Genomic DNA, 27,719 nt, shown 5'->3' with positions numbered 1-27,719 from the left:
TGGTGATTTTTTGATTTAGGTCGGTACCGTTCTGAGGGTGATTTTTTTGAGTAGGTCGGCACCGTTCTAAGGGGTTGATTTTTTTATTTAGGTCGGTACCGTTCTAATGGTGCGTTATCTTCACTTATAGTACATACCCAATGATAAATGACAGTCGATTTAAAAAAAATATATACCAGTGTGTTTCTAGCGATTTTTTTTTTAATTTTAACTTATACAATATTACCTGGAGACCTTTATAATACGATGCAAAGATGGGGACAGTTTGGTATATTTTTCTAAGGCCTACTTGCACCATCCCACTAACGCGGGGTTAAGCGATTAAACCGTTAGCCCAGTGTCAAATTGTACTGGACACCATGCTAACTCCAGGTTTAACCGGTTAACCCTGGGTTAGTAAATGGTGCAAGTGGCCCTAAGTCGCCTTACTGGTACCTATTGGTATATTATATACATATTTAAGTGTCAAACGTTCAAGGATTCCACAGATAGCGTATCGCACTGCACTCATATGTCAACCTCGCAGATCTTTCTCTTCTGTGGTCCGAATTTGTCTTTCTTCACTTCCTGTTTCATCCGGATGTACGATTCAAGCCGGGTCATAGCGAATTCCTGAAGAGAAAAAAAAATACTTTGTCAAACGACTGTCTCACTTCAAACATAGACAAAGAGAATCATACTATCCTTGTCTTACACTAGCAATAGCACCCAAAAGAAAAGGACGAGTATAGTTTTCATTGTTCTTATTTACTGACAAATTGGTTTGACCAACTACATTACAAGAAACTAATGTCACAAGAAAAAAGTCCAAATTTTGCCAGCGAAGTTTGAACCTATAGTATAGGACATATAGTTCATTTTGTTTTGTTTTAAAATTGAATGACACCACAACAGATGGGTCGCAATCGTGAACGTGTCCATTTCGTTAAGCAGATGGTTCACATTGTCGATAGATGGCGTTGCATCCTTCGCGTAGTAGTTTAGGTATTCGCGGATGAATATTTCCTATATAAATATAATACATGGACTTACCCATATAATTTGATACTTACCAGTCGCTTTTCGGTGAAGGAAAACATCGTGAGGAAACCGGACTAATCCCAATAAGGCCTAGTTTCCCCTCTGGGTCGGAAGGTCAGACGGCAGTCGCTTTCGTAAAAACTAGTGGCCACGCCAATTCCTGGGATTTGTTGCCAAGTGGACCCCAGGCTCCCATGAGCCGTGGCAAAATGGCACAACGTGAGGAAGATGATAATATGGACTAGAACCGGTGAGTAGATGATTCACATCGCCGATAGATGGCGTTGCGTCCTTAGGGTAGTAGTTTATATACTCGCGGATGAAAATATCCTTTATAAATATGGACTTACCCAATAACCGAAGGGTTCTGGCTTTTGCTAGCGTTGACGATGGACCATAGACACCACAACAGATGGGTCGCGATCGTGAACACGTCAACCTCGTTGAGTAGATGATTCACGTCGTCGACAGATGGCGTTGCGTCCTTCGCGTAGTAGTTTATATACTCGCGGATGAAAATATCCTTTATAAATATGGACTTACCCAATAACCGAAGGGGATCTGACTTTTACTGGCGTTGACGATGGACCATAGACACCACAACAGATGGGTCGCGATCGTGAACACGTCAACCTCGTTGAGTAGATGGTTCACGTCGTCGATAGATGGCGTTGCGTCCTTCGCGTAGTAGTTTAGGTATTCGCAGATGAAAATTTCCTGGACTTACCCAATAACCGAAGGGGATCTGACTTTTACTGGCGTTGACGATGGACCATAGACACCACAACAGATGGGTCGCGATCGTGAACGCATCAACCTCGTTGAGTAGATGGTTCACGTCGTCGATAGATGGCGTTGCGTCCTTCGCGTCGTTCGCGTAGTAGTTGTAATGCTTCAGGTATTCACGGATGAATATTTCCTATGGAATTTTTTAGAGATTAAAAAACAAATTAATTAAAATTAATTTGTTTTTGGCAAAGTTTAAATATTTCATGGGATCTATGGGGTTTATAAATTTTATAATATGCAAAGATATGATCAGGAAGGAATTTTGAACTGAGGAATAAAGTTATCGTTGAAAGACAAACTTAAAGTTAGGTAGTTGACTTAAGTAACCTTAACTTATGCACTAACAGTAAAAGAATCAGTACCTATGTGTACCAGATAAAAAAACCGATGGATTTTTAAACTTTTTTTTCAATAATTTTATAAATACATATCGTTAAAATAGCGTAGGTACCTATACAACAAAATTTACAATGTAACATGTAGTTTAGTTTTTAAATATTTAATTTATAGTTAGTTATTATATTAATAAATGTGTTTCTAATATGTAACATCAGAAATATTAAATTAAAAAGAATATGATAATTTTATTATTTTTGTAATGTGTTTCCATATTATGATCAAGTAAACAATGCCCAACACAGACAAAAAGGGAGTTTTTAGTTAAGTGTACTATTTACTTATTTCCATAAACATTGGGTTATCAGAATCACAAGGACTTTTGTATATACCTAAATGAAATACTCGTAAGTCATCCATGGAGTGATGACGTCACGATCAGGCTGGCTTCTGATTGGTGATTCAGTCAAAATGGCCGATTGGAGAATTTTGCACTTTTATTTTATGGGTCAATCAACTATTTCTTGTTGTTATTCTGTCCCATCAGCGAGGAGACAATAGTAGCATAGATTGTTAGAAGAACTGCTGTACCATGTTCTACTAACATGCTCAGTAGATGTCCCATTATGGAAAGGTCTTATAAAATGCAAGTTTGGTTCATTTAAATACGAAAAATCTAGAATTTTAAGAGTGACTCAGGAGACCGTAACCATAGCAACGAGTGACAAGAAAAAGTTGATTAACCCTTATAGAGAACATTAATAATCGTAATGTTTACACTGAAATTGGGCTTTTAGAATCATATTAAATATATGTTCCTTTAAAACCATTATTTCCATGATTCTTTGTTGCTGTCATCGTGCCAATAGTAGGTAATCAATAAAAACCGTGATTCTGAATAGAAATAACCTATAAGTAATGGGTTTTTAGGGAAAAAAAAAGGAAATTATACTCTATTTCCTGAATATGCTATGTGCGACATGTGGGTACGTATTTTTTTGTGTTCCGTACTAAAAAAATATTTTATAGACTAGACTGTCAGTCAGACAGTTTTACTGTTTAGACAAACAGTCTAAATGTTTCATACACCTTGTGTAAGCATGAACCGTTAAGCCAAAAATATATAAGTAAGCGGTCAAGTGTTACAAAAAAAGATTTCGCATTATTCCGCTGTTCAAATTCTTACTGTATATCTAGGTAAATACAGGGTGGCCCATTTAGATCGGTCAGTATGTGAAAATCTGAAACTAAAAGACATACGACGATCTCTTCTTAAGAACCATGTCATCGATTTTATTAACAAGAAAAACTGCATTCATACAATTTAAAAAACCGTCGCGGGTTCAAACCCCCGCTCGTACCATCGAGTTTTTCGGAACTTATGTACGAAATATCATTTGATATTTACCAGTCGCTTTTTGGTGAAGGAAAACATCGCGAGGAAACGGGCTAATCCCAATAAGGCCTAGGGTTGAAAGGTCAGATGGCAGTCGCTTTCGTAAATACTAGTGCCTATGCCTATTCTTGGGATTAGTTGCCAAGCGGACCCGAGGCTATGCCGGGACAACGCGAGGAAGATGATCTAGGTAAATACATAAGATTTGTATTTATTTTAATATATAAAACGAATGATGTAAACCGCGAACACCTAAACAAAACCGGTTAATTGTATGATATGGATACCGGTTTCAAATTTACCGGTTAATGGCAGACGATTTAACTAACCCTTTTCTTGACAACGTATCTTACAGAATACTTACATAACTTTACAATATACATATTTATGTATTTTCTCGTAGACTTTTTGTTTTATAAAATGCAACCGTGGCACAATTTTTTTTTTACCAAGAAAAGAACTAAAAGCTCCATTAAATTAAGTCGAAGGTTTAGAGCGAAATCTTTTTAATGTAACACCACCGATGTTCGCGTTTATTTCTCTTTCACACAAAACTCGTCAGAAAGAGACAGATTTTTAGTCAGACCAAGGTAACTACGCACGACATTTGCAATGACAAATTGTGGAAATGTCACCCGTTTATGTCAAATTTCTATGAAAATATGACGTTTATCGTTTGAATGACACTGCCTCACTTTGTTCTATCCAAGTCTATGCAAAGTTAGTTTAGAAGGACTATCAATAAACGCTAACATCGATCAAATAAATTTAGAAAACCGACACTCGTTCAAAAATTATACTTTTTTTTCGCTCGGAGGCGGCGCCATTTTGAAATACCGTAACGTCAGGTGGTCCTCAGCCGAGTTGTCTATGGGACACCATAGAGCTCCGGGTCTAAAAATGAAGCATAAACACACAAGCTGCGTAGTGGCAGGTTCCCCCCAAAATACCAGTTTTTGATTGTGGCAACACTAGTTTCAATTTAAAAAAATAATTGCAAGTAGGCATCGAAGGCTCTTTCACGTATCAATGAAAATATTTACAGTGGCATCATATAAAAAAATTCGTTCGTAAAACTTATTACAAAGGACATAAAGTCCACCGATGGACAGTTAAAGAGTGTTGCTGTTTACGTACAACTTACGGTTTAGAAAGTTCGATTTTTTATAGAATGCAAATATTTCTTGGGTATTGCCTCAACCAGAGTAATTTTTCACTTAAATATTTTCCTATGTTCTAAAAAATGAGTTTTTGTATGAAATCGGAATGGTTTTCAAATGTTTATGTGTGAAAACTTCTAATTATAATTGATTATGACATTTATGAGTTGTAAGTACGTCAAAAACACATAGCGTCTATCAATTTTTTTTTTGCCGTTTTTGTTGGCATGGTGAGGTGTCTTGGGTTGCACACAAATACGGCAGAAGTAAAAACTTGTGTGTTTGTGTGCATGTAATATCGCAAAAAAACTGAAATAAGTGTTTTCGATAAGGTTTTCTACAAATAAAAAAATTGATAGACCCATCATTCTGTGAATACCACTGTGCAATAGCTGTTGCAAATTTATATATTTTATTAGCCGAATTAAAACATTTTACACGGTGGTTTTAAGAGAGTAATAAACTTGATTAAAACCGGTAAATTTTGAAGGAAATTTGGTATCCAAAATATATAAATCAATTTTGCTTGACACAAGTCTGTTTTAGTTTTTTGTATAACATTATTACAACATTTGAAAACCATTCAGTATTGGATGTATTATGAACTATACGAACCTCTTAAATTTTCTAAATTCTGGAACTTCAAAATTAAAATGTAATCTCACAAAAACCGGTAAAACCCAATGGTTTATAGAGAAAACCGGTTAAATTAATTACATTATTTTAAGCAAATGCCGATTTATATCATGTTTTTAAAAGTTTCATGATACAAATAAAAGATAAAAACGTTTTCTTAAATATAACCGGTTTTTTCATACAAATAACCGGTTAAACCAGCTCAATCACACAAAAAAACTCAAATAACACTAACCTTTTGCTCCAAATTCGGGTGATTCTCCTGATTTTCATAATAATAAGGGTGCTCCGGATTGGTATAGTCGAAACCCCACTCTTGGAAATGGTTGGCAATGTCGAACCCCCTGTGGTTGTACGCACAGTACTCGAAGTCTATCAGTACGAGCTTCGGTTCGCCTGAGTCGGAAATGTGGCTGGACTCTGAATCGACAGTGTTAGCGTCTTCGTACTGCGAGAGGTCGAAGGATTTTCTGGGACTGTCTTCTTGGTATGAGTGTAGTCTGTATGTCGGTTCTTCGTCTGTGTGAACGTCTTCTAGTAATAGAATGTTACCTGGAATTTAATTTATTTTTTAATCATAGAGAAATAAGTAGGTGAAGCGCTGGTGGCCTAGCGGTAAGAGCGTGCGACTTGCAGTCCGGAGGTCGCGGGTTCGAACTCCGGCTCGTACCAATGAGTTTTTCGGAACTTATGTACGAAATATCATTTGATATTTACCAGTCGCTTTTCGGTGAAGGAAAACATCGTGAGGAAACCGGACTGATCCCAATAAGGACTAGTTTCCCCTCTGGGTTGGAAGGTCAGATGGCAGTCGCGTAAAAACTAGTGCCTACGTCAATTCTTGGGATTAATTGTCAAGCGGACCCCAGGCTCCCATGAGCCGTGGCAAAATACCGGGTTTTCCAAAAAAAATTTACATTCATTCATGTCTTCAAAATATTGACTTCTTGGGCTCATTTTACTCAGAATCATTTGTACATTCACGCCTCATACATGAAAAAATATGTCCCAATATTTTGTATGAAAAAACATTTTTCCAGTGCGTCACGTTCATACAAATAAAAAAAATATTCATGCAAAAATGTGACGATCTGGGCCCCATTTCACCACGGCGACAGGTGCGACAATTCGATAAATGTCACTGTTGCTGACGTCACAGGTATCCATGGGCTACGGCTACCGCTTACCATCGGGCGGGCCGTATTCTTATTTGCCACCATCATTGTATTATTTAAAAAAACTTTATTATATCGACAAAAAACAGGTATTTCTCTTTCAAAGTTTATGATGATGATGATGACAATTGTCACACGATTTAATAGAACTTTCGGTAATTCTTGACAGGAAATGTGTTCTGTGTCTGAAATTTCGTGACAATTGTCGTGTTTCTTGTGACAATTGTCATTAGCTTCGCAAAATAAGTACTTATTTATTGGCGATATAATGGAGTTTTTTTTATAATTAATATGTTGGTGGCTAACAAGCACACCGCCCGTCCCATTGTAAGCGGTTACTGTAGTCTATGGAGGCCTGTGACATCAGTAACAGTGATGTCGACAATTGTGGCACCTGTCACCGTGGTGAAATAGGGGCCTGGAAAGGAAATCTTGGGACACATTTTTTCATGTGTGAGGCGTGAATGTACATATGATTCTGAGTAAAATGAGCCCAAGAAGTCAATATTTTGAAGACATGAATGAAATGTTATTTTTTTGGAAAACGCTCTGCATGCAAGGCTCGGAACCGGTTTTTTCTTCATACAAAAAATACCGGTATTATTTCGTTCTTTTTCGTTCTTTGGTTTATTATTTCATTTTTAATGGGACAATCTAATAATACGAAGGTGTTACCTAAATACATGATTCATGCCTACGTAAAAAGCATACAATAATTAAAAATACTGGGCTATTTTGGGTTTTACAAAAAAACCGGTTCCGAGCCCTGGTTGGATGTTTGATAATATAATAAGATTGAGTGAACCTACCCTCCTGCAAATCGTTGTGGCAGAATACTACGGGGGAATCGACTGTGGACAGGAACTTCTTTAGCCATTCCACCTCCTTCTCAAAATCTACTGCTCTCAGGCGTTTTATGATGTTGTTTTCCTCTTCATTCTGTAAGTAAACAGTTGATTACAGTACATATGGTGCTACTTTACCGTACTAGCACAGAATAAGTAATAGTATTTTTCTACTCGTCGACTGGAATGCTTGAATTAAGACTTCGTATACCAAAGTGAAATCGCATACTTTTTTCACTATGGGACCCCAACTCAACTATAATATTCATTTCGATACAGTTTAGTCAACTATAATATTCAATATGATTCTTCTACTAGTTTTAAGTTTTGTTTTTGTGGACTCGTAGAAAAAGTATTGTATACAATAGTGATATAATCAAGCTTTTCAATCTCGTACCTTACTTAGGCAACTCAGCAACTCGACTGAAAAGCTCTCCATTATATCACGATTGTATAAAATACTATATCATACAGAACGCGGCCACGCACCGCCCCGCCCCGACTCGGATTACCTCGCCCCGCGACATGAATCTGACGGACTTCTGGCATGCTCTCAGTAGAGCGACTTACGCACACATACACAATGACGCGTGTACAGACGTGCCGCGCACACATAAACGCAAATCATTTTTGATGTATGGCGTGTGCGCCCTGTTGTACTAGTGCGATAATAACCTGATTACGCAACTATGTCGAAAATTTAAAGGGCCATATCTTATACCTATATATTTATATATTTATTTCGGGGATATCGCAAACGGCTTTAACGATTTCGATTAAATTTGCTATATGGGGGTTTTGGGGGGCGAAAAATCGATCTAGCTAGGTCTTATCTCTGGGAAGACGCACATTTTTGAGTTTTTATATGTTTTCCGAGGAAAGATCGGTCTCCCAGATATTTATATTTATTTACCTTGCCTGTTCCGGTGAGCCTCTCCTCTTTAGCAGTCTTGATCCACTTTCCCATGGTTTTCCACAGCCAGTTGGGTTCCTTCGACAAGGGTATGTCCATGGAATGTATGGCGGCCATCTTTTCGGCTATCTTCATGGAGAGCGCCGGCTCGGCCAGCTCTTTCGTTAGGAGGGACCGGGCCTGAAGGAAAAAATATTAGTTTTAAAGTAAAGGGGCCCACTGATTACCAGTCCGCCGGACGGTATCGGCCTGTCAGTTGTTCGGAACTGTCAAATTTTTGTTCTAACTGACAGGCCGATACCGTCCGGCGGACTGTTAATCAGTGGGCCCCTTAAGATTGTCTTCAGTTACCGCGATAGTTACTCATGAAATAAAACTATTAAAATGGATTATATCGCGTGTATTGAATTAATACTACATCCCGAACCCTTTACAGCGTTCGTGATCAACGGGTGACTGAGGAAAAACTACACTGTGCAAATCTACCCACTTACAAAATAATGAACCATCATAAACTATAAATATAAAGAGTTGTACATGCAAAATTGGTTCATAAGGTTAGTCCTACATTACAACTATTTTCAAGTAAGATAAGCTAGTTCGCAATAAAAACCAAGAACACTTACAGGAATGTACTCCTCAATCCTGCCCCCAGAAAACACGCCCCACAGTTTGGGCCCAAGCCGCCTCTCTGACAGCAGCGTGAAAATGACAGATTCTGTCACGATCGCGTCCATGGCGCGCTGCCCGTGCACCTGACCGTATATCCTGAGCAAAACCTGTCAAAAGAAAAATAAACTATTTATCTTAAAATTATAAAAGTTTTTGGCAAAAATTTCATTTTTGGTACAAGCTTTTATCGCTGACTGTACTTTTTTTCCGCAGACAACTAATACTCATCGAGACAATTCTAAAAACCCCAAACACAATTAGGTTCCGTTGTTAGATCACAGAGTTCCTATGGCCACCTTCTGTCTCCATCATCGGATCAGCTCGATGGTACCATAATATTGCATTGTCACCCGACTTACACACGTATGCAAATTTTCAGCTTCATCGGAAACCGGGAAGTGGGTCAAATTTAACTTGCAAGATTTGATTATAGACCGACAAAGGGCCACGTGAAACTAAATAAAAGCTTGTAAAAAGAATATATTTGAGATTCTCAAAATGAGCACTTTCATTTGATATGTAACACGATATAGTTTGAAAAACTTTATTTTTTAATTTGCTCTTTTACTCCCCAAAAGTGGCTTCCATATTTAAAATTCATTTGTATACGTCACACGTCCGTCTTTGGGTTACAAACTTAAATATGTGTGCCAAATTTCAACTTAATTGGTCCAGTAGTTTCGGAGAAAAAAGGCTGTGACAGACGGACAGACAGACGCACGAGTGATCCTATAAGGGTTCCGTTTTTTCCTTTTGGGGTACGGAACCCTAAAAATACGACATAGGCATTGGAAAAATACCTTAGCAAAATAATCCTACTTGTAATCTTAGAATGAATTAAAGTGGAAAAATTAATGTCTTGAATGAGACTTGAACTCACGGCATCTGGATCGATACTCCAGCGCTCTGCCATCTGAGCCACCAAGACCTCATCTATAGCCAGCAAATCTTTCCACCATATGGGTCAAGGGGACCCTAGCATCGTTCGCAGATGTTTCTGCTTGTTAAAAATTAAAATTGGTATGGTGAATTTCCCATAAACTCCGGTAAATTGAAACTCCGGTAGCCGTTTAAGAAGTGTAACGCTCTTACGGTATAGGTCGCTAGGGTCCCTTTGACCCATATCGTGGAAAGATTTGCTGGCTATGGATGAGGTCTTGGTGGCTCAGATGGCAGAGCGCTGGAGTATCGATCCAGAGGCCGTGAGTTCAAGTCTCACCCGAGACAGTAATTTTTCCACTTTTAAATTCAATCCTACATGTATTGTTTATACATAATTAATATAGTTGTATCACCTATTGTTGTTATCTCATTATCTGTCATGTAGGCAGTGATATCAGTTGTACAATTAATTCTTAGACTTGTAAATCGTAGAGTAAATACACATAATCAGATAACGTAAATTAATTATATCAGTACGGATGTGGTGCATAATTATTTTCCATCGTATTTTCACGGAAACGAACGTGTCTTGCTATTTCAGTCAGTCTCGGTACAAAAAGTACTGAGGTTGACTGAAGTAGCATGACAAATACGAAGGTTTCCGAGAAAATACGATGGAAAACAATTATTGCACTACATCTGTATCACTAAAGAGAATTGATTATAATCAAAAGAAAAAAGTCTAAGAAAAAAACGTGCCCCTAAGTTTGTCTTCCAAAACAGATGGCGCTGTACTGCACCATATGCATATGTTTTGCGGTCACTGAATTGTCAAACGTCAACTTTTGACAATCAGTTATTATCATGCCGCGATCAGAAAGGGATTAGAAATAACAGATTTCCATACACTTACGTCAAAATCAATATGGATTGACAGCTATCTCAATCCCTTTCTAATCGCGATTCAGTAATACCGACGCCATTTGCCTTAGAGGACATAAACATAACCAAACGGATTAGCCATTAACAGGCGTTCCCCTCTGTCGAAAATAGGCGGCCAATGGTCATACACAATGTATGGAGTATGGACTGACGTTTATCTGACTGGCTATTTTTACGTTACGCATACGTTTGAGGAGTGTCTTTTCAAAAGGGTTTATTTTTTCTGGGAATCTATTTCTAAATTGGACCTTAAGTTTTCTTGAGCAAGGTTCTCTCTAGAAGTACCGCTAAGAAAAAAATAAACCCTTTTAAAAAGACACTCCTCATTTGACGTGCCCCTCCCTCGGAAAAATCGGCAGACTGTTTTGTACAGAAAATTACAGACAAGGCGTCTCCGTTGGTTATATCCTCTTAGCCATTTGGCATAGACGCTCAAAAGACGCTGGCGTGGTCCTTAAGGTATTAAGTCCGCCATGTGTACATGTGTGTGTGGGTGTGTTTTTCTGGCAATAAAGTTTAAATATGTACCTTTTTAGGTTCCTCGCCGGAGAAGGACCTGCTCATGACGCCGCCCATGTAGCTGGTGTCATCCACCGACATGGACTCCCGCAGCTTGGCCTTGGTTATGTCGTCTGGCAACGCCACGTAGTACAGGAAGTTTGACAGCCCGCCACTGTAAAGACATTGTATTTTAATATAAAAATAAAATAAATATGGTTACTTTATGATTATAAGACACAAATTATCTTTGCCTCACAATAGATAACATTCCGTTCCTCAAAAGGAAAAAATGATATCCCACTCGATCTAGTAACTAGACTTTGAAATTTTGCCGCCTCTTTATGTTAGGCATTTTCCATAATTAATAAATTAAATACACTTCCAATGTGTTTGGGTTAGCGTTGTTCATGACTATTTCAAATTACAAATCGATAGTTTCAGCAGTAAGTTCTTCAGATATTTAGCAATTTGACAGACAGACAGACAGACGGACAGAGTCGCATCATAAGGGTTCCTTTTGTACCTTTTTGGTACGAAACCCTAAAAACGGAACCCTTAGTGTAAGGCCTGAGTGGACGCTCGAGTTGGGTGTGCAGCGGGGCGGGGCGTGCAGCGTGCATGTTAAACAAATGCAAGCGTATAGGAGCGGCCTTAGTGCACACTGCTCAAATTACTCCTGACCCCGACGCCACGCTACACGCCCCGCCGAACGCTCTGCTTCGAGCGTCTACTCAGGCCTTACACTTATAGGATCACTCATGTGTCTGTCTGTCTGTCTGTAAATATTGCACCTTATTTCACTTTTTTTCAGTTACAGTAACATTAGACTTCATTATAGTAGGTAATGTACGTATATTCCTACTATATTTAACGTAGGAATATTTTTTGACTATAATGAGATCATCAAATTTTACAGGTTATTTATTATATAAAGTTACCGGCCTTGAAACGATCGTCACCCCAACCTTGACCGTTAAAAGCTCCAGCTTTTATACGTTATCTCGTAAAAACTTAAATTAGATTTTTTCACGCAAGAAATGTTATTGTTAAACTAGATGGAATTACTTGGAAACGTTATTTTCTTACGAATAAGTTAAAACGAGTTATTTTTTGTTTACGTTTTTCGTGCAGTTCTAATGTTTACATGTTTTGTGTCGGAACGTTGCATGTTTTTCTAAACCTGTTTACAGCAAAAAAGATAATCGATTTTATTATTATACGTTAGATATAGATAGTTCTATCACAATCACTACACCAAAGTCCAACGCCGCGTCTGTCTGTATGTATGTGCGTAATAAACTCACTTGTACACTTAGAGGATATATCCAAACGGAGTAGGCGTAACAGGCGTTCCCCTCTGTCGAAAATAGGTGGCCAATGGTCATACACATAGAAGGTAGCATCCTATAGAAGTGGTCTACGCGTGCCTCCGTGAGGGACAAAACATACGCAATACGACGCTATGATTGGTCGAATTTATTTGTTATGGTGGGCAACAAATAAATTCAACCAATCATCCATGCTAATTTACGGTAAGGAATAAAAAAAAATGTGAGACTGTGACAAGGACAAACAATAATAGCGCTTTCGCTGCTACTCCTACTGAAAGATACATAAGTCTATCCCGTTCTGTCAGTTATCCCCACCACTCATGCCCAATCCAGTTTAATACTAGATTCATGGTCATACACAATGTATAGATTGACGTTTATCTGACAAGACTGCTTTGTACAGAAAAGACAAGGCGTCTCCGTTTGGTTATGTCCTCTAAGGACCACTTGCACCATTCACTAACCCGGGGTTAACCGGTTAAACCTGGAGTTACTATAGTTACCAGTACAATTTGACACTGGGTTAACGGTTTAATCGGCTAACCCCGGGTTAGTGGGATGGTGCAAGTGGCGCTAAGTTGTAACAGGTTAAATATTTTGACGGCAAGGTTTAATTATTTTTTTACAAAAATGTTTAAAAATAACACTAGTCTGCTTGGAATGATGACGATTAATAAAAACTATCCTATGACCTCCCCCAGACCTCAAACTGTCTACTTAGCAAATTTCATCTAAATCGGTTCAGCGGTTTAGGTAAGCGTGAAGAGGTTTATAATATTATAGTAAGAATTAATTCAAAGATCGACAAAACAAATAATTTTAGAATGAATAATGAGTATCAATACCTATACTAAGAAATTGAATTCAATAAAAATAGGATAATGAGGAAAGAGGAAAATAATATTATTATATAAATTCATGAATGACTAATCTAACACACGTTGTTTGTTTGTTTTGATTATGACTCAGGCTTGAGTCTTTATAAACCCAACCCCCCCTAAAACAATTTACAATTATAAGCAGAAGGAGTTGAAAATAGACTTCCGGTTAATCCGGTTATAATATGAGCTAAAAATTGTCGAGCATTAGAGTTTTTGTTTGCCGCTACATCTATTGTCAACTAGCAAAACTGATAAGATAATGTCCGCTACTTGACGTTAGATGTCGACTACGAAATAATTTTCTTTTTGATAAGAAAACTGATGTGGAGTTATCACTCTTTCTCTGAGTCTATGCAAATTGCAAACACATCCCTCGCTCCGCATTCTCGCATATCTCTGGTGGAAACGCCGAAAAAAGTTCTAATCACTACATAGTACAAAACAAAGTCTCTTCCCGCTGTCTGTCTGTCTGTATGCTTAGATCTTTTAAACTACGCAACGGATTTTGATGCGGTTTTTTTTAATAGATAGAGTGATTCAAGAGGAAGGTTTATGTATAATTTGTTAAGCCGTGCGAAGCCGGGCGGGTCGCTAGTAGATTAAATAAAATGCGTCTGTGTGGTACAGCGCGTGGAATATTTCATACACAATCAAGGAATGCATTTGGCATTGTAAGTGTGCCATCGGAATATACCCAAGATAACGTTATCGACAAACGATAATGAAAAGACGAAACTGACGTATTTTTTGTACGCAGACAAGATATATGATTATGGGTGATTCAGCTTTTTGACATCCGTTGCCATGGTTACAGTTAACTGCAGTTGTCCAGGGGCAGAATAACCCTTAAAATCCTAATTGTATGCTATTCAAAAAACTGTGCCACCTTTAGTCCTTTGTATAACGGCATAGAATACCTAGGAACAGAAAAAAGTAGATCCTTATATATTTATATGTATGCATGTTATCATACAGTCAGCAGCAATAGTTGCTAAGCGCGCCAGGTGTTCAAAATGATCTTGACGCGTCTTTATTGTTAAGAGAATAAGAGCGCGAAAAGGTAATTTTGAACACCTCGCCCGCTTAGCAACTTCTGCTGCTGACTGTGCGTTTTTAGGGTTCCGTAGCCAAATGGCAAAAAACGGAACCCTTATAGATTCGTCATGTCTGTCTGTCTGTCTGTCCGTCTGTCTGTCCGTCCGTATGTCACAGCCACTTTTCTCCGAAACTATAAGAACTATACTGTTGAAACTTGGTAAGTAGATGTATTCTGTGAACCGCATTAAGATTTTCACACAAAAATAGAAAAAAAACAATAAATTTTTGGGGTTCCCCATACTTCGAACTGAAACTCAAAAAGTTTTTTTTCATCAAACCCATACGTGTGGGGTATCTATGGATAGGTCTTCAAAAATGATATTGAGGTTTCTAATATCATTTTTTTCTAAACTGAATAGTTTGCGCGAGAGACACTTCCAAAGTGGTAAAATGTGTGTCCCCCCCCCTGTAACTTCTAAAATAAGAGAATGATAAAACTAAAAAAAATATATGATGTACATTACCATGTAAACTTCCACCGAAAATTGGTTTGAACGAGATCTAGTAAGTAGTTTTTTTATACGTCATAAATCGCCTAAATACGGAACCCTTCATGGGCGAGTCCGACTCGCACTTGGCCGCTTTTTTTGTTGTTGTTGAACAATCTCTCTACTTTGCCTTAAGCTTTACTGGTAGAGAATGCTTTGTGGTATCAAGTCCGCCTTTTGTACTGTAAGGTTTGATAAATAAATATAAGCTGACCTGATCCTCTTGAAGTCCAGCCCAGCTCCGAGGGGTCTACCGTCTTCCAGCCTCCGTGGAGTTAGTTCCTGCAGAGAACTGACCTGATCCTCTTAAGTCCAGCTCCGAGGGGTCCAGTCCACCGTCTTCTAGGCTCCGTGGAGGTAGTTCCTGCAGAGAACTGACCTGATCCTCTTGAAGTCCAGCTCCGAGGGGTCTACCGTCTTCCAGCCTCCGTGGAGTTAGTTCCTGCAGAGAACTGACCTGATCCTCTTAAGTCCAGCTCCGAGGGGTCTACCGTCTTCCAGCCTCCGTGGAGTTAGTTCCTGCAGAGAACTGACCTGATCCTCTAAGTCCAGCTCCGAGGGGTCAACCGTCTTCCAGGCTCCGTGGAGGTAGTTCCTGCAGAGAACTGACCTGATCCTTCCAGCTCCGAGGGGTCCAGTCCACCGTCTTCTAGGCTCCGTGGAGGTAGTTCCTGCAGAGAACTGACCTGATCCTCTTGAAGTCCAGCTCCGAGGGGTCTACCGTCTTCCAGCCTCCGTGGAGTTAGTTCCTGCAGAGATCTGACCTGATCCTCTTAAGTCCAGCTCCGAGGGGTCTACCGTCTTCCAGGCTCCGTGGAGGTAGTTCCTGCAGAGAACTGACCTGATCCTCTTGAAGTCCAGCTCCGAGGGGTCCAGTCCACCGTCTTCTAGGCTCCGTGGAGGTAGTTCCTGCAGAGAACTGACCTGATCCTCTTGAAGTCCAGCTCCGAGGGTCTACCGTCTTCCAGCCTCCGTGGAGTTAGTTCCTGCAGAGAACTGACCTGATCCTCTTAAGTCCAGCTCCGAGGGGTCTACCGTCTTTCAGGCTCCGTGGAGGTAGTTCCTGCAGAGAACTGACCTGATCCTCTTGAAGTCCAGCTCCGAGGGGTCCAGTCCACCGTCTTCTAGGCTCCGTGGAGCTAGTTCCTGCAGAGAACTGACCTGATCCTCTTGAAGTCCAGCTCCGAGGGGTCTACCGTCTTCCAGGCTCCGTGGAGGTAGTTCCTGCAGATCCTCGCCGCCACGTCACGCATCTCCTCCTCCGTACCGCACAACTGCAGTTTCTGAAATTAAATATGTTTAATTGTATTAATCATGCATTTTCTTCAACAAATTCGTTCTTCGTATTCGATAGGTAGATGGTACTGTACTGGCGTCCGCTAGGAATATACTAGGTAGTCTGTGCGGAAAGAGAAGAGTCGTGAAATGTATGGGACCCAATACATTCTACGACTCTTCTCTTTCCGCACAGACTCCATAACTGTTGTGCCTTATTTATTTATCGTATGGCACAAGTCACGTATGATATACGATAAATAAATAAGCCGCGAATGCCGCGATTCTTTACGTACCAACTGGATAAGCGAAAACCCATATTACGACTTCTGAGTTTTCCAGTAGGTAGATTAAACCAGTCAAGGCCATATTGACATGCAAATACTGCAATATAAGTAGGCACTTCAATTCGATAACGTGCGTAATCGGACGAACTGAGGTTCGAAATAAAGTTCCTAATACCTACCTACCTACCTAGGTACCTAGTTAGGTACCTAATAATTCCTATTAAATAAGTTTTCATTGTAAGTACCTAATATAAAAACCGGCCGACAGTGAGTCGGACTCGCGCACGACGGGTTCCGTACCATTACGCAAAAAACCTCAAAAAATCACGTTTGTTGTACGGGAGCCCCACTTAAATATTTATTTTATTCTGTTTTAGTATTTGTTGTTACAGCGGCAACAGAAATATATCAACTGTAAAAATTAAACTGTCTAGCCATCACAGTTCATGAGATACAGCCTGGTGACAGACGGACAGTGGAGTCTTAGTAATAGAGTCCCGTTTTTTTAGGACTGTCATAGGGACCATCATTTGACGTGAGGGGCATAACATAAATGACTAGGTACCTAATAAATTCGTGCTCAATTCCGTTAATCAATATAAAGTCTAGTGTCAAATATGAATTTGAATACCAAAACAGCATCTAGATATTTCTAGCGCTGAAAATCGATAGACTAAAGTCACTAAAGGTCGAAGGTCGAAACAAGCACGTCAGATAATATTTGGCGGATGGGCGCTATCGTTTTATAGTTTATCGTGGTCGTCCATGGCAACAGTACGATTTATCGACACGATAAAACAGTGGATCAAGGTGTATGAGATTGTATGCGCTTTTATGCTATCGGGGTCGATAACGGTATATCCTTGAGGATATCGTCTACGATACTATAAAACTGACTGCATACAAATTACAATCAGCAATCATACATCAGATAATCGTCTACGATAGTATAAAAATGACTGCATATACAAATTACAATCAGCAATCATACATTATCAAATAATGTATTATTGCAAAGGAGAGCCGGCAGCGACTGGATGCATATAGCGGCAGACCGGGCTCTGTGGTGTACCTTGGGAGACGCCTGTCCAGCAGTGGACTGCAACGGGCTGATGATGATGAATCACACATTATGGTCCCGCTTGACAAACGCCAAGAACTAGCGCAAGCAGGCGGCCTAGCCAAGGTGACAAACGCTATCGGTTCGCCATCGAATCGCTTTGTATCTCTCTATCACTCTACCATATTAGTGTGACAGTGACAGTTGCGTTTCGTTCGCTACGGAGCGGATCGTTTTTACGAAAGCTGCCTTCGTACCTTCCCACTCAGAAAAAAAGTATATCGGGTTAGTTCGGTTTTCTCACGATGTAACTCCTTCCAGAAGCAACTGGCAAAATATCAGACAATGTCTTCGTATCATCAGATATGAAAAATTACACACAATATGACAGATAAAATCGTAGTACACAGTACACAGCCACGCGTGCAAGGCTAAAGATAAAAAACAATCGGCATATCGGTATTTAAGTACTATTTACTTGAAGAAAGCATTATCGGCTGGCATTTATGTTATGGTTCAGCTTCCCTAGGTATATCTGAGCCTTGAGATTTGAGATAAAACGATCATAACATTTCATTGAAACCGTCACGTTATTTTTATAGTGTTTGAATGAAAACAAACAAACAAATGAATAAAAACATAGAATAAACATGAATACCGTAAACTGGGTACTTTGAATCGCGGGGAAGCATTATCGATTTGAGAAATAGCAAGCTTAAGTGATATAAGGGTGAAATAGTTATTTTCGATACAAGTGCGAAAAAGAGGAAATTCGAAACGAGTGGCGATAAATTAAAACACGACCGAAGGGAGTGTTTTAAATCGACACGAGTTGCGAATTACCTATTCGCACGTGTATCGAACAACGTTTTACAGTACATATGGCACTTTAAAGTTTCGACATACGCACGTAAAGTGCTATTTTACGCACTAGTGCGGAAAAGTAGCCCCATATGTACTGTAATAGTTATTTACGATACAAGTGCGGAAAAGAGGAAATTCGAAACGAGTGGCGATAAATTAATTTTCTATTTAATTGTATCTTAACCAGTCTTATGTACAATAAAGTGTTCACATACATACATACATAAATATGTGTACGTTTGTTATGTCTAGTGATTTTTTTATTTACAAAAACATGCTACAGTTGATACTAATCTGTTTCTCATTTCAAATACGTACGCAATGCGCCACGCATCTTGTTTATTGTCTGTGATATATGCAGAACGATGCACTTAAAATGCATAATAAGTTGTATGGCCTGATATGAACTAAACTGTTTATGGATCTGTTTACCCGACAGCAGAAGAAAAGGTATTGTTTTATGTGTTATTTGCAATGTGTGTGTTGTTTTTTTGTTTTTGATGTCACTGGTCTTTCATAATAAAACCCAATTTGAACCAAATCAACAGATATGTATATAGCAACAAACAGTTTAAATAAAAGCCTGTAATAAAAATTATTTACAAGCTGATGAAGTTGATAAAAATGTGACAGACGGACGCCCTGACAGACAGAGTCGCACCATAAGGGTTCCTTTGATACCTTTTTGGTACAGAACCCTACAAAACTTGTATGATTTGCATTGTACTTATTATGTAGGTATGTTTGCCACGTAATATAAGGAAAAGACTCTTTAATCTATAGATTCTATAGAAACCAGAAGACCAGCGGAAGTGGAGATGGACTGGCCACATGTTGAGAGACAAGCAGGAAAAATGGAGTTAGATTGTAACGGATTGGTACCCAAGAGGTTGCACATGGAGACAAAGGAAACCTCGAACAAGATGGGAGGATGAACTCAATCTCACAGCGGGCCCGAAATGGAGAAGTGGCCCACGACAGACCCCAATGGAAAGAGCTAGAGGCCTTTGCCAAGCGGCACACTGAGCTTAGAGACATACTCTAACTCAGAACAAAAGGGCTTAATAGATAATAGAGAATCTATAGAAAAACCGGAATCATATAGGCGGTACTCGCATGACTGTAATAGGTATTGTACTTGTTGAGTCTGTTCAGAAAGAGAAGAGTCGTGGAATGTATTGGGCCCAATACATTCCACGGCTCTTCTCTTTCCGCAGTGATAGTAATAAATTATACCAGTTAATTTAGTACAGTTTCTACAAAGAATTATTATTTCCACTAATTATCTTATCTATACTGACTCAAACACAAGTAAGATTGCCTAAGCTAAGTATGCAATGTCTCATTCATTTATAGATAGACACAGTTCCGTTGCTGATTCTGACAGTTTGACGACCGGTCTGGCCTAGTGGGTGACCCTGCCTGTGAAGCCGCGGTCCTGGGTTTGAATCCCAGTAATGGCATTTAGGGTGATAGCACAGATATTTGTTCCAGGGTCATGGTTGTTTTCTATGTATTTAAGTATTTATATATTATATATATTGTTGTCTGAGTACCCAGACCCACAACACAAGCCTTCTTGAGCTTACCGTGGGGCTTACTCAATTTGTGTAAAAATGTCCTATAATATAATATTTACTTATTATTTATGTAGAAATTTTCTGAAATGATTTTTTCCGCTTGAGCTCCTATCTGTTAAACAAAAGCCTTGAGCAAAACTGTCTTCGGCATGTACCAAAGCAACAATGTGTTAAAAAGCAATTATTACGATAGTATTAAGGTTCAAATTTATCTAACAGCTGAATAGGAGAACAATCAGTCATCCACAAGCAGGTTTTTTTATGGAGATATCAAAACATGTTATGTCCGAATGGGCTGTTTATGAATTTGAACCATATAAATAGGATAGTAGAATTACTTTTTAAACGGGCTTGTTCCTGTGACTTATGACAGGGTTATCGGCAGTAGTAAGCCTTATATAAAGGAAACAATATTAACTATTACCTACTTATCGTTTAACAGAAATGTTCTCATAAGATACAATCAATTTAAATTATAGAAATACATCCATATCCGGAGTTTTTGATAAGGAAGCAGGAAGATGCATAAACAAAGAAAGTTATTGACCATGAAATTAAGTATTCACATAGTATTCGAATAAGTCGAGGCCGAAATAAAAACGGCATAAAAATGGTAAAAAAACACCGATAGCGCCGCCAGTATTGAATGAACATCGTAGCTGCAGATTCTCAACATTGTATTACAAGGTTACATCATACTGAGTGCTAAAAAATATGCGTAAAACCTTCAAAAACGTGAAACGATTCCATTCCGCGAGTCTCGTCAGTTAATTTACTAAGTTAATCAAACGAAACATACCCGATAACTGTCTTTAGCCATATCTTTGTAGGTTCTGTAACATTGCTTCGCTATTCTTGATAGGTTTCTAATTGTAAAAGACATTAAAACTAGTTAAATTCGGTAGAGGAGATCCAAATCCAAAAACAATTAATGTACGGGACTGACACTGACATGCGCAAATAGTGTTTTCGGACTTTTCGGGTTTTATCGACAATGGCGTGATAACAGTGTTGCCTGTATAATAAATTTATTTTCCCGTATTTTATTTAGAAATCACTACACCTTATAAAACAATGTCTAAAGAAATAGATAAAAGATTTTTATTCGTGACGATCACAAAACATATACGAACATGAAGTACGAATTTTTGTATGTATGTTTAAGATAAACTTAAAAACTACTGAACGAATTTTCATACGGTCTTCACGGCTTCACCAATGAATAGAGTGATTCTTGAGGAAGGTTTAGATGTGTAATTTATTTAGGTTTTTTGTAACCCGTGCGAAGCCGGGGCAGGTTGCTAGTAAGTACCTACTAAATATGTCTGTCAAGTCTTGGTTTAGCCATTTTCGTCAAAAGAAAAAAGCGGCAAATTTAAAAAATGCAAGCGCGAAGTGTTATCGTCCCATAGAAAATTTGTATTTCTCGTTTTTTTCTACTGACTAACTTGTTTGACGGACTAAGTTATAATGCGGAAAATATTATATTTACTTGTTCACTTTATTTCGGTTTCAATGCACACCTATCAATCATATACATATTAACCGTGATAGCTTTTTGATATCAAGTTCAAAACATGTAATAGTTATCGCAAGTCGCAAGCCGGCATACGTCACCGGTAGGTCTAGTCCGGTGGGTGGCAATGGCATGATTCAATGCAAAAAAAAAACACATTATATTGTCACTGAGGGATGGATAGACAGGCATTTTCTGACGAGGCCTCTACGTCACGAAGATAAGGCTTTCTGGCTAAAGATGCGAGTCAGAAAATGCATGTTTCCACTATAGTATGCATAGTACTTTCTCAGTAAATGTGAGGAAATATGATTAAAATACCTATATCGCAAACAATATTTGTTAACTTACTTGAAACCGTAGCAGTAATATATACTTAGGAATGTTTTTATTTAGAATTAAGGGTTTTTTAAATTGTGTATTATGTAAAGTATACTGTAGTTTTTTTTTGCTCTCTATCGACTATCTCCAGTTACGAATGATTTTAAATTACAAAACAATTAGTTCCAATTAACAAATATCTAATTTACCGCCGTTTTTAATTTATTGCGTTTTTCTCCTAACCACAAAAAAAATAAAATAATATACCGAAATGAGAAATGGTAGGGATTTTTTTAACTAAATTTAATTTTAACACACATGAATTAAATTAACGTGTATTGTTATGTAAATAACAATGTAAAAAACAAATTGCAAATCGATTTTAACCTCCTACTTATAGCTGTATCGATTTGAAACTCTGCACTTACACACTTATATTATGAATTTGTAAAGTTAAATTTTTTGGGCGTTAAGTACAGTCAGCAATAAATGTGTAATTAAAAATAAAGGTTTTGGCAATAACTTATTCTAAAAGTAAAGTCATAAAAAGGTTATAATTTTTTTACTCCTAGTCTAGTAAAGAAACCTAAAAAAAAACATTATTGTCCGTTCCGGTTTTCTTTTTTAATTTTAAAGATAAATATCATGCAGTTTTCGTGTTCGATTTTACGAATGCATTTCCAAGGATGTCTGAGAAAAATACATTTTCATATTGCACAGCACCAAATTTTTGATATAAATACCGTTAAAAAAGAACTGGTTTAACATTTACCTTCGCCATAATTGAAAAATACTCGTAAATAATGGATTCAACTGTTATTTTCACTATTAATTTAATATTAAAAACACCGATTATTTAACGATTCACATACGCGTGAGACCAACGCGAGTTATAAATAGGTACTGAGCTACTAAGTGGGCGAGTGAGCGAGACACAGCGAAAAACCAATACACCCTATCGGTTGTGACGTGTTTGTGACAGACTAGGGTTGCCATACGTCAGGATTTCCCTTGACATGTCCGGATTTTTGGCCCTTTGTCAGGATTACATGAGGACTGCGAGTTTATATTAGGTATTTTTAGGAAACCTCCACTAACCATTAGAAGCCGGCTAAGGCCTGAGATACACAAGTTATACTTACGTAATAGTGACAAAGCTATTTGTTAGAATGAGATAATGATATTCATCTCTCATAGCTCTCTTGTATAGCTGTGTGACAGCCTGTGTCCTTACTTACGTAAGTAAAACATACAAGTGTATCTTAGGCCAAAGAGTTAGTAGTATAAGGGCTGAGGAAAGGGAAGGTTATCCGAGATTTAAATCGTGACGCGTTATGGGGCTCTAGAGTTTTGGAATAAGGGATGTCAATTTATGCAGGTTTTTATCTATTTTTAAACTTTATTTACGTGTGTTTTCCTTATATTTCTAATAAGTATTGTGTTTTTATAAACATTAAAAATATTTGTGAAATGTCAGGACAGGATTTTTAGGGTGATGTCCGGAATTTTGTCAGGATATTCTATTGTTTTCTTATGGCAGCCCTATGAATGACAGATGCGTAAGCGTGAGCAGGACGGACCTAACGAACGCACCCGATCTCTCCCGAAGCGCAACCATTAAAGAATGGTTGTACGTCATTGTACAAATAAGGTAGGTATTTGACTGACAAGCCAAATCAGCATCTTTTTTCGAACTGTCAAAACAATCGGCCACGATGGAAGTTTGTATGAAACACAGACATTATGACGTCACGGTCAAGTTGCCTAGGTACTCTTTATAGTTCTTTCAGATTGATTAAATATAAATTTGTGAAAGTATAGAGTTAGACCAAGCTAAGCTGGCAGCGATTTTGATAGCACAAACTGCGCAAGTGTAAAGGGGCCCACTAATTACCAGTTTGCCGGACGATATCAGCATGTAAGTTGAGTTGTTCGGAGCTGTCACTTTTTGCGTTTAAATTACAGTTTGATATCGTCCGGCGAACTGGTAATCTGTGGGCCCCTTTATTTAAACGTCATAATTTTATGGAAGTGATATTCATATTCATGATACCATACCGTCCTTACCTCAACGCGTTCCCGAGATAAAGGGTCTTGACAGAAAGACAGACAACGGATAACAAAGTGATCCTATAAAGGATCCGTTTTAGTCCTTGTGAGGTAAAGAACCCTAAAAACGGATAGTCTGTTCGTGCTGCCTCGCGAGAGACTGTCGCGGCGCTCTTGTGCTAACCCTACAGATACTATAGCACAATTTCTTACAAATGAACTAATTCTTTGTTGTCCTTTTGTCAGACAGACGGTAAAAACATGATTAGGTCACGTTTACTGACTCGTGATTCTATATATCTCATTCCTATTGTCTGGCAAATGCAGTACCTATGCCATTTAAAAAAGAACTTTGTTGCATTTTACGTTTTTACCAGTTAATATGACATGTCCGTGACAAGATAAAATGAGCGTAGGTACATTTATACATACTAAAATTATCACATACTAGACAAAAATTTAAGATATGCAAACTTTTCGGTTCATCTACTAAACTAAAACTATACATTTTAAGCATAAACCTTGTTTTAAAGGCAATTTTGGTCTAAAAGTATTCATTTTATCAAATATTAATTCGTTTTTTTTTTAATAAATTAGCGAAGTTTTCATCTACTATAATTATGGCATATGGGGTGCTCTTACCTACATGTCAACATTCAACAACAGTCACTGGTACCTCCGTGTTTTTATTTAGGTATTTTATTTGAAAACAAATTTTATAGTTCAATTCGAATATTTTTAGTCATTACGCACGCAATATCACGGCTAGCTTGAAAAAACATGTTAGATTATCCGTAAAATTGATTTACATAATGTATGCAATAACAGCACAGCAGTAGAGCGCACTACAGTTTATATACTTTATATCCATAATAGTGTTTTTTTTTTCAACATTTTTCCGCGACTGGTGGTAAAAAATATAAACATTGCGGCTTTTATTGATTCATTAAACTCTTTGCACTTACTAAGCCGACAATTATATAAAATTGCATGGTACCTATTTGATTTGTTATGACGATTGTAGACGCCTTCGCACGCAATATCACGGCTAGCTTGAAAAAACATGTTAGATTATCCGTAAAATTGATTTACATAATGTATGCAATAACAGCACAGCAGTAGAGCGCACGACAGTTTATATACTTTATATCCATAATAGTGTTTTTTTTTTTCAATATTTTTCCGCGACTGGTGGTAAAAAATATAAACATTGCGGCTTTTATTGATTCATTAAACTCTTTGCACTTACTAAGCCGACAATTATATAGAATTGCATGGTACCTATTTGATTTGTTATGACGATTGTAGACGCCTTATTTTTGGGATAGTAATGTAAACTTTCATTACATACCTACATGTAGGTAATGTTTGTTTTCTGTCACTCTGCAGCAGTAAGCATTAAGTTTTCAAGAGAATTATATGGTAAAATGTTGAAATAAACGAAATATGTACCTATCATGAATTGTGCTGTTTAAGATAACTTCATCATTGCGCCGCAATAAGTGCCTATAAAAAATTAAAAATCCTCTTGCTTACTTCTGCGGAGTTTCACTTATACAAAAAAAACGAAATATACTTGGTCAACCAGATCTTGACAGTAGAAAAAGGCGGCAAATTTGAAAAATGTAGGCGCAAAGGGATATCGTCCGATAGAAAATTTGAATTTCGCGCCTTTTTTTACTGACAAGATTTGGTTGACCAGCTATACATACCTCTAATGCTCCTGCACCCCTAGCACATGATTGGCGCGATAGTAACTCGCGGCGAAATAGACTATCTGTCCCTCTTTTATTAACATACTTAGAAAAAGACGGGTAGTCTGTCTCGCCGCGAGATACTGTCGCGCCAATCATGTGCTAGCCAGGCTGACAGCGAACCCTCGGTCAAACAACATCTAGTTTATTTACCCGAATATCAGGCAAAATGTATAAGCTAGCAACACTGAAAATTTTCAAAAATACAACTGTCCCGTTGACAAATGAGGTTAAAAACTCATAGATTATTAAATGTTTACAAATTGTCAGGAATATAAAAAAGTCAGTCATTCTTTGGTTCATGTATAGCCGGTCAAACAATTTTGTCAGTAGGAAAAGGCGCGAAATTCAAATATTTTCTATGCTACGATTACCCTTCGCCCGCCCGCTTTTTTAAATTTGCCCTTTTTAGGGTTCCGTAGCCAAATGGCAAAAAACGGAACCCTTATAGATTCGTCATGTCTGTCTGTCTGTCCGTCCGTATGTCACAGCCACTTTTCTCCGAAACTATAAGAACTATACTGTTGAAACTTGGTAAGTAGATGTATTCTGTGAACCGCATTAAGATTTTCACACAAAAATAGAAAAAAAGCGGCCAAGTGCGAGTCGGACTCGCCCATGAAGGGTTCCGTATTTAGGCGATTTATGACGTATTAAAAAAAAACTACTTACTAGATCTCGTTCAAACCAATTTTCGGTGGAAGTTTACACGGTAATGTACATTATATATTTTTTTTAGTTTTATCATTCTGTTATTTTAGAAGTTACAGGGGGGGGACACACATTTTACCACTTTGGTTTGGAAGTGTCTCTCGCGCAAACTATTCAGTTTAGAAAAAAATGATATTAGAAACCTCAATATCATTTTTGAAGACCTATCCCTATGGATAGGTCTTCAAAAATCTATCTACCACACACGTATAGGTTTGATGAAAAAAAAAATTTTGAGTTTCAGTTCTAAGTATAGGGAACCCCAAAAATGTATTGTTTTTTCTATTTTTGTGTGAAAATCTTACGAGGGGCGTTCAAAATATTCTCGGTATTGATATCTTACGACCTCTTCTAAAATTTCTTTCGTTACTGGCCGCTAAGGTTTATTCATTGACATTAAAAAAAAGTATAATTCGAACCGAGATAGTCTTTTGTTTTTCTGCAATTGCTGAACAAACATGAACATCATGTGCGAATTGACAATGTTAACTAAATTAGAACATCGATACGTGATAAAATTCTTGACAAAACAGGGTAAAAATTAAAAAACCATAAAAGAGGAAATGGATTGTGTTTACCGTGAGTCTGCTCCTTCTTTATCTACCATTCAAAAGTGGTCAAGCGAGTTTAAACGCGGAAGGGAGAGTATTGAAGATGACCCTAGACCTGGCCGGCCTGTAGTAGCTACTTCACAAGAAAATATTGATAAAGTGGAAAAACTTATATTGGAAGATGGTCGAGTGAAGGTAAAATCTATAGCACAAGTAACCAATCTCTCTATTGGTACCGTACATGATATTATACATGACCATCTTAATATGTCAAAAGTAAGTGCAAGATGGGTTCCGCGAATGCTGACTCGGCTTCAAAAAGACATGCGTGTAGCTTGTTGTTCCGATTTTATTGATATGTGCGGTGAAAATCCTGATGAGGTGCTGCAAAGAATAGTTACTGGAGATGAAACCTGGGTTCATCATTATGACCCAGAGAGTAAACAAGAGTCCATGCAGTGGCACATTAAGGGTTCAGCTCATCCCAAGAAGTTCAAGGTCATCCCTTCAGCTGGCAAGGTCATGGCCACGATATTTTGGGATTGTGAAGGAGTATTACTAATCGATTATAAAGAAAAAGGTGTAAATATCACAGGACAGTACTACGCTAACATTCTACGTCAATTAAAGGATGTAAAAGAAAAGTGGCGAGGAAAGTTAACCAAAGGTATTCTGCTTCTGCATGA

The 27,719-nt window shown here is 38.0% G+C and overlaps 1 protein-coding gene across 1 annotated transcript; it reads right to left on the bottom strand.

Moving 5' to 3' along the window:
* Positions 1-419: 419 nt before the first annotated feature.
* LOC134660526 (choline/ethanolamine kinase) lies at positions 420-21,085 on the bottom strand. The gene is made up of 9 exons (XM_063516301.1): positions 20,931-21,085; positions 16,227-16,348; positions 11,295-11,439; positions 8,897-9,049; positions 8,271-8,450; positions 7,322-7,451; positions 5,573-5,889; positions 1,748-1,939; positions 420-612 (listed from the first exon to the last, which is right to left on the bottom strand). The coding sequence occupies exons 1-9, from the start codon at positions 21,012-21,014 to the stop codon at positions 508-510; spliced, it is 1,428 nt and encodes a 475-aa protein (XP_063372371.1). The 5' UTR covers positions 21,015-21,085; the 3' UTR covers positions 420-507.
* Between the last annotated feature and the right edge of the window lie 6,634 nt (positions 21,086-27,719).

This window comes from Cydia amplana, chromosome 27 (assembly GCF_948474715.1).
Source record: "Cydia amplana chromosome 27, ilCydAmpl1.1, whole genome shotgun sequence".
Taxonomy (NCBI): Eukaryota; Metazoa; Arthropoda; class Insecta; order Lepidoptera; family Tortricidae; genus Cydia; species Cydia amplana.
This window is presented reverse-complemented; position numbering and strand designations above follow the sequence as displayed.

Coding starts and splice junctions, on each gene's coding strand:
- LOC134660526 (XM_063516301.1), bottom strand. CDS start 21,014: ATGTCTTTTACAATTAGAAACCTATCAAGAATAGCGAAGCAATGTTAC. Junction 9,050..11,294: donor CCGGCGAGGAACCTAAAAAG/GTACATATTTAA, acceptor TTCTTTTGACAG/GTTTTGCTCAGGATATACGG. Junction 7,452..8,270: donor GGCTCACCGGAACAGGCAAG/GTAAATAAATAT, acceptor GTTTACTTACAG/AATGAAGAGGAAAACAACAT.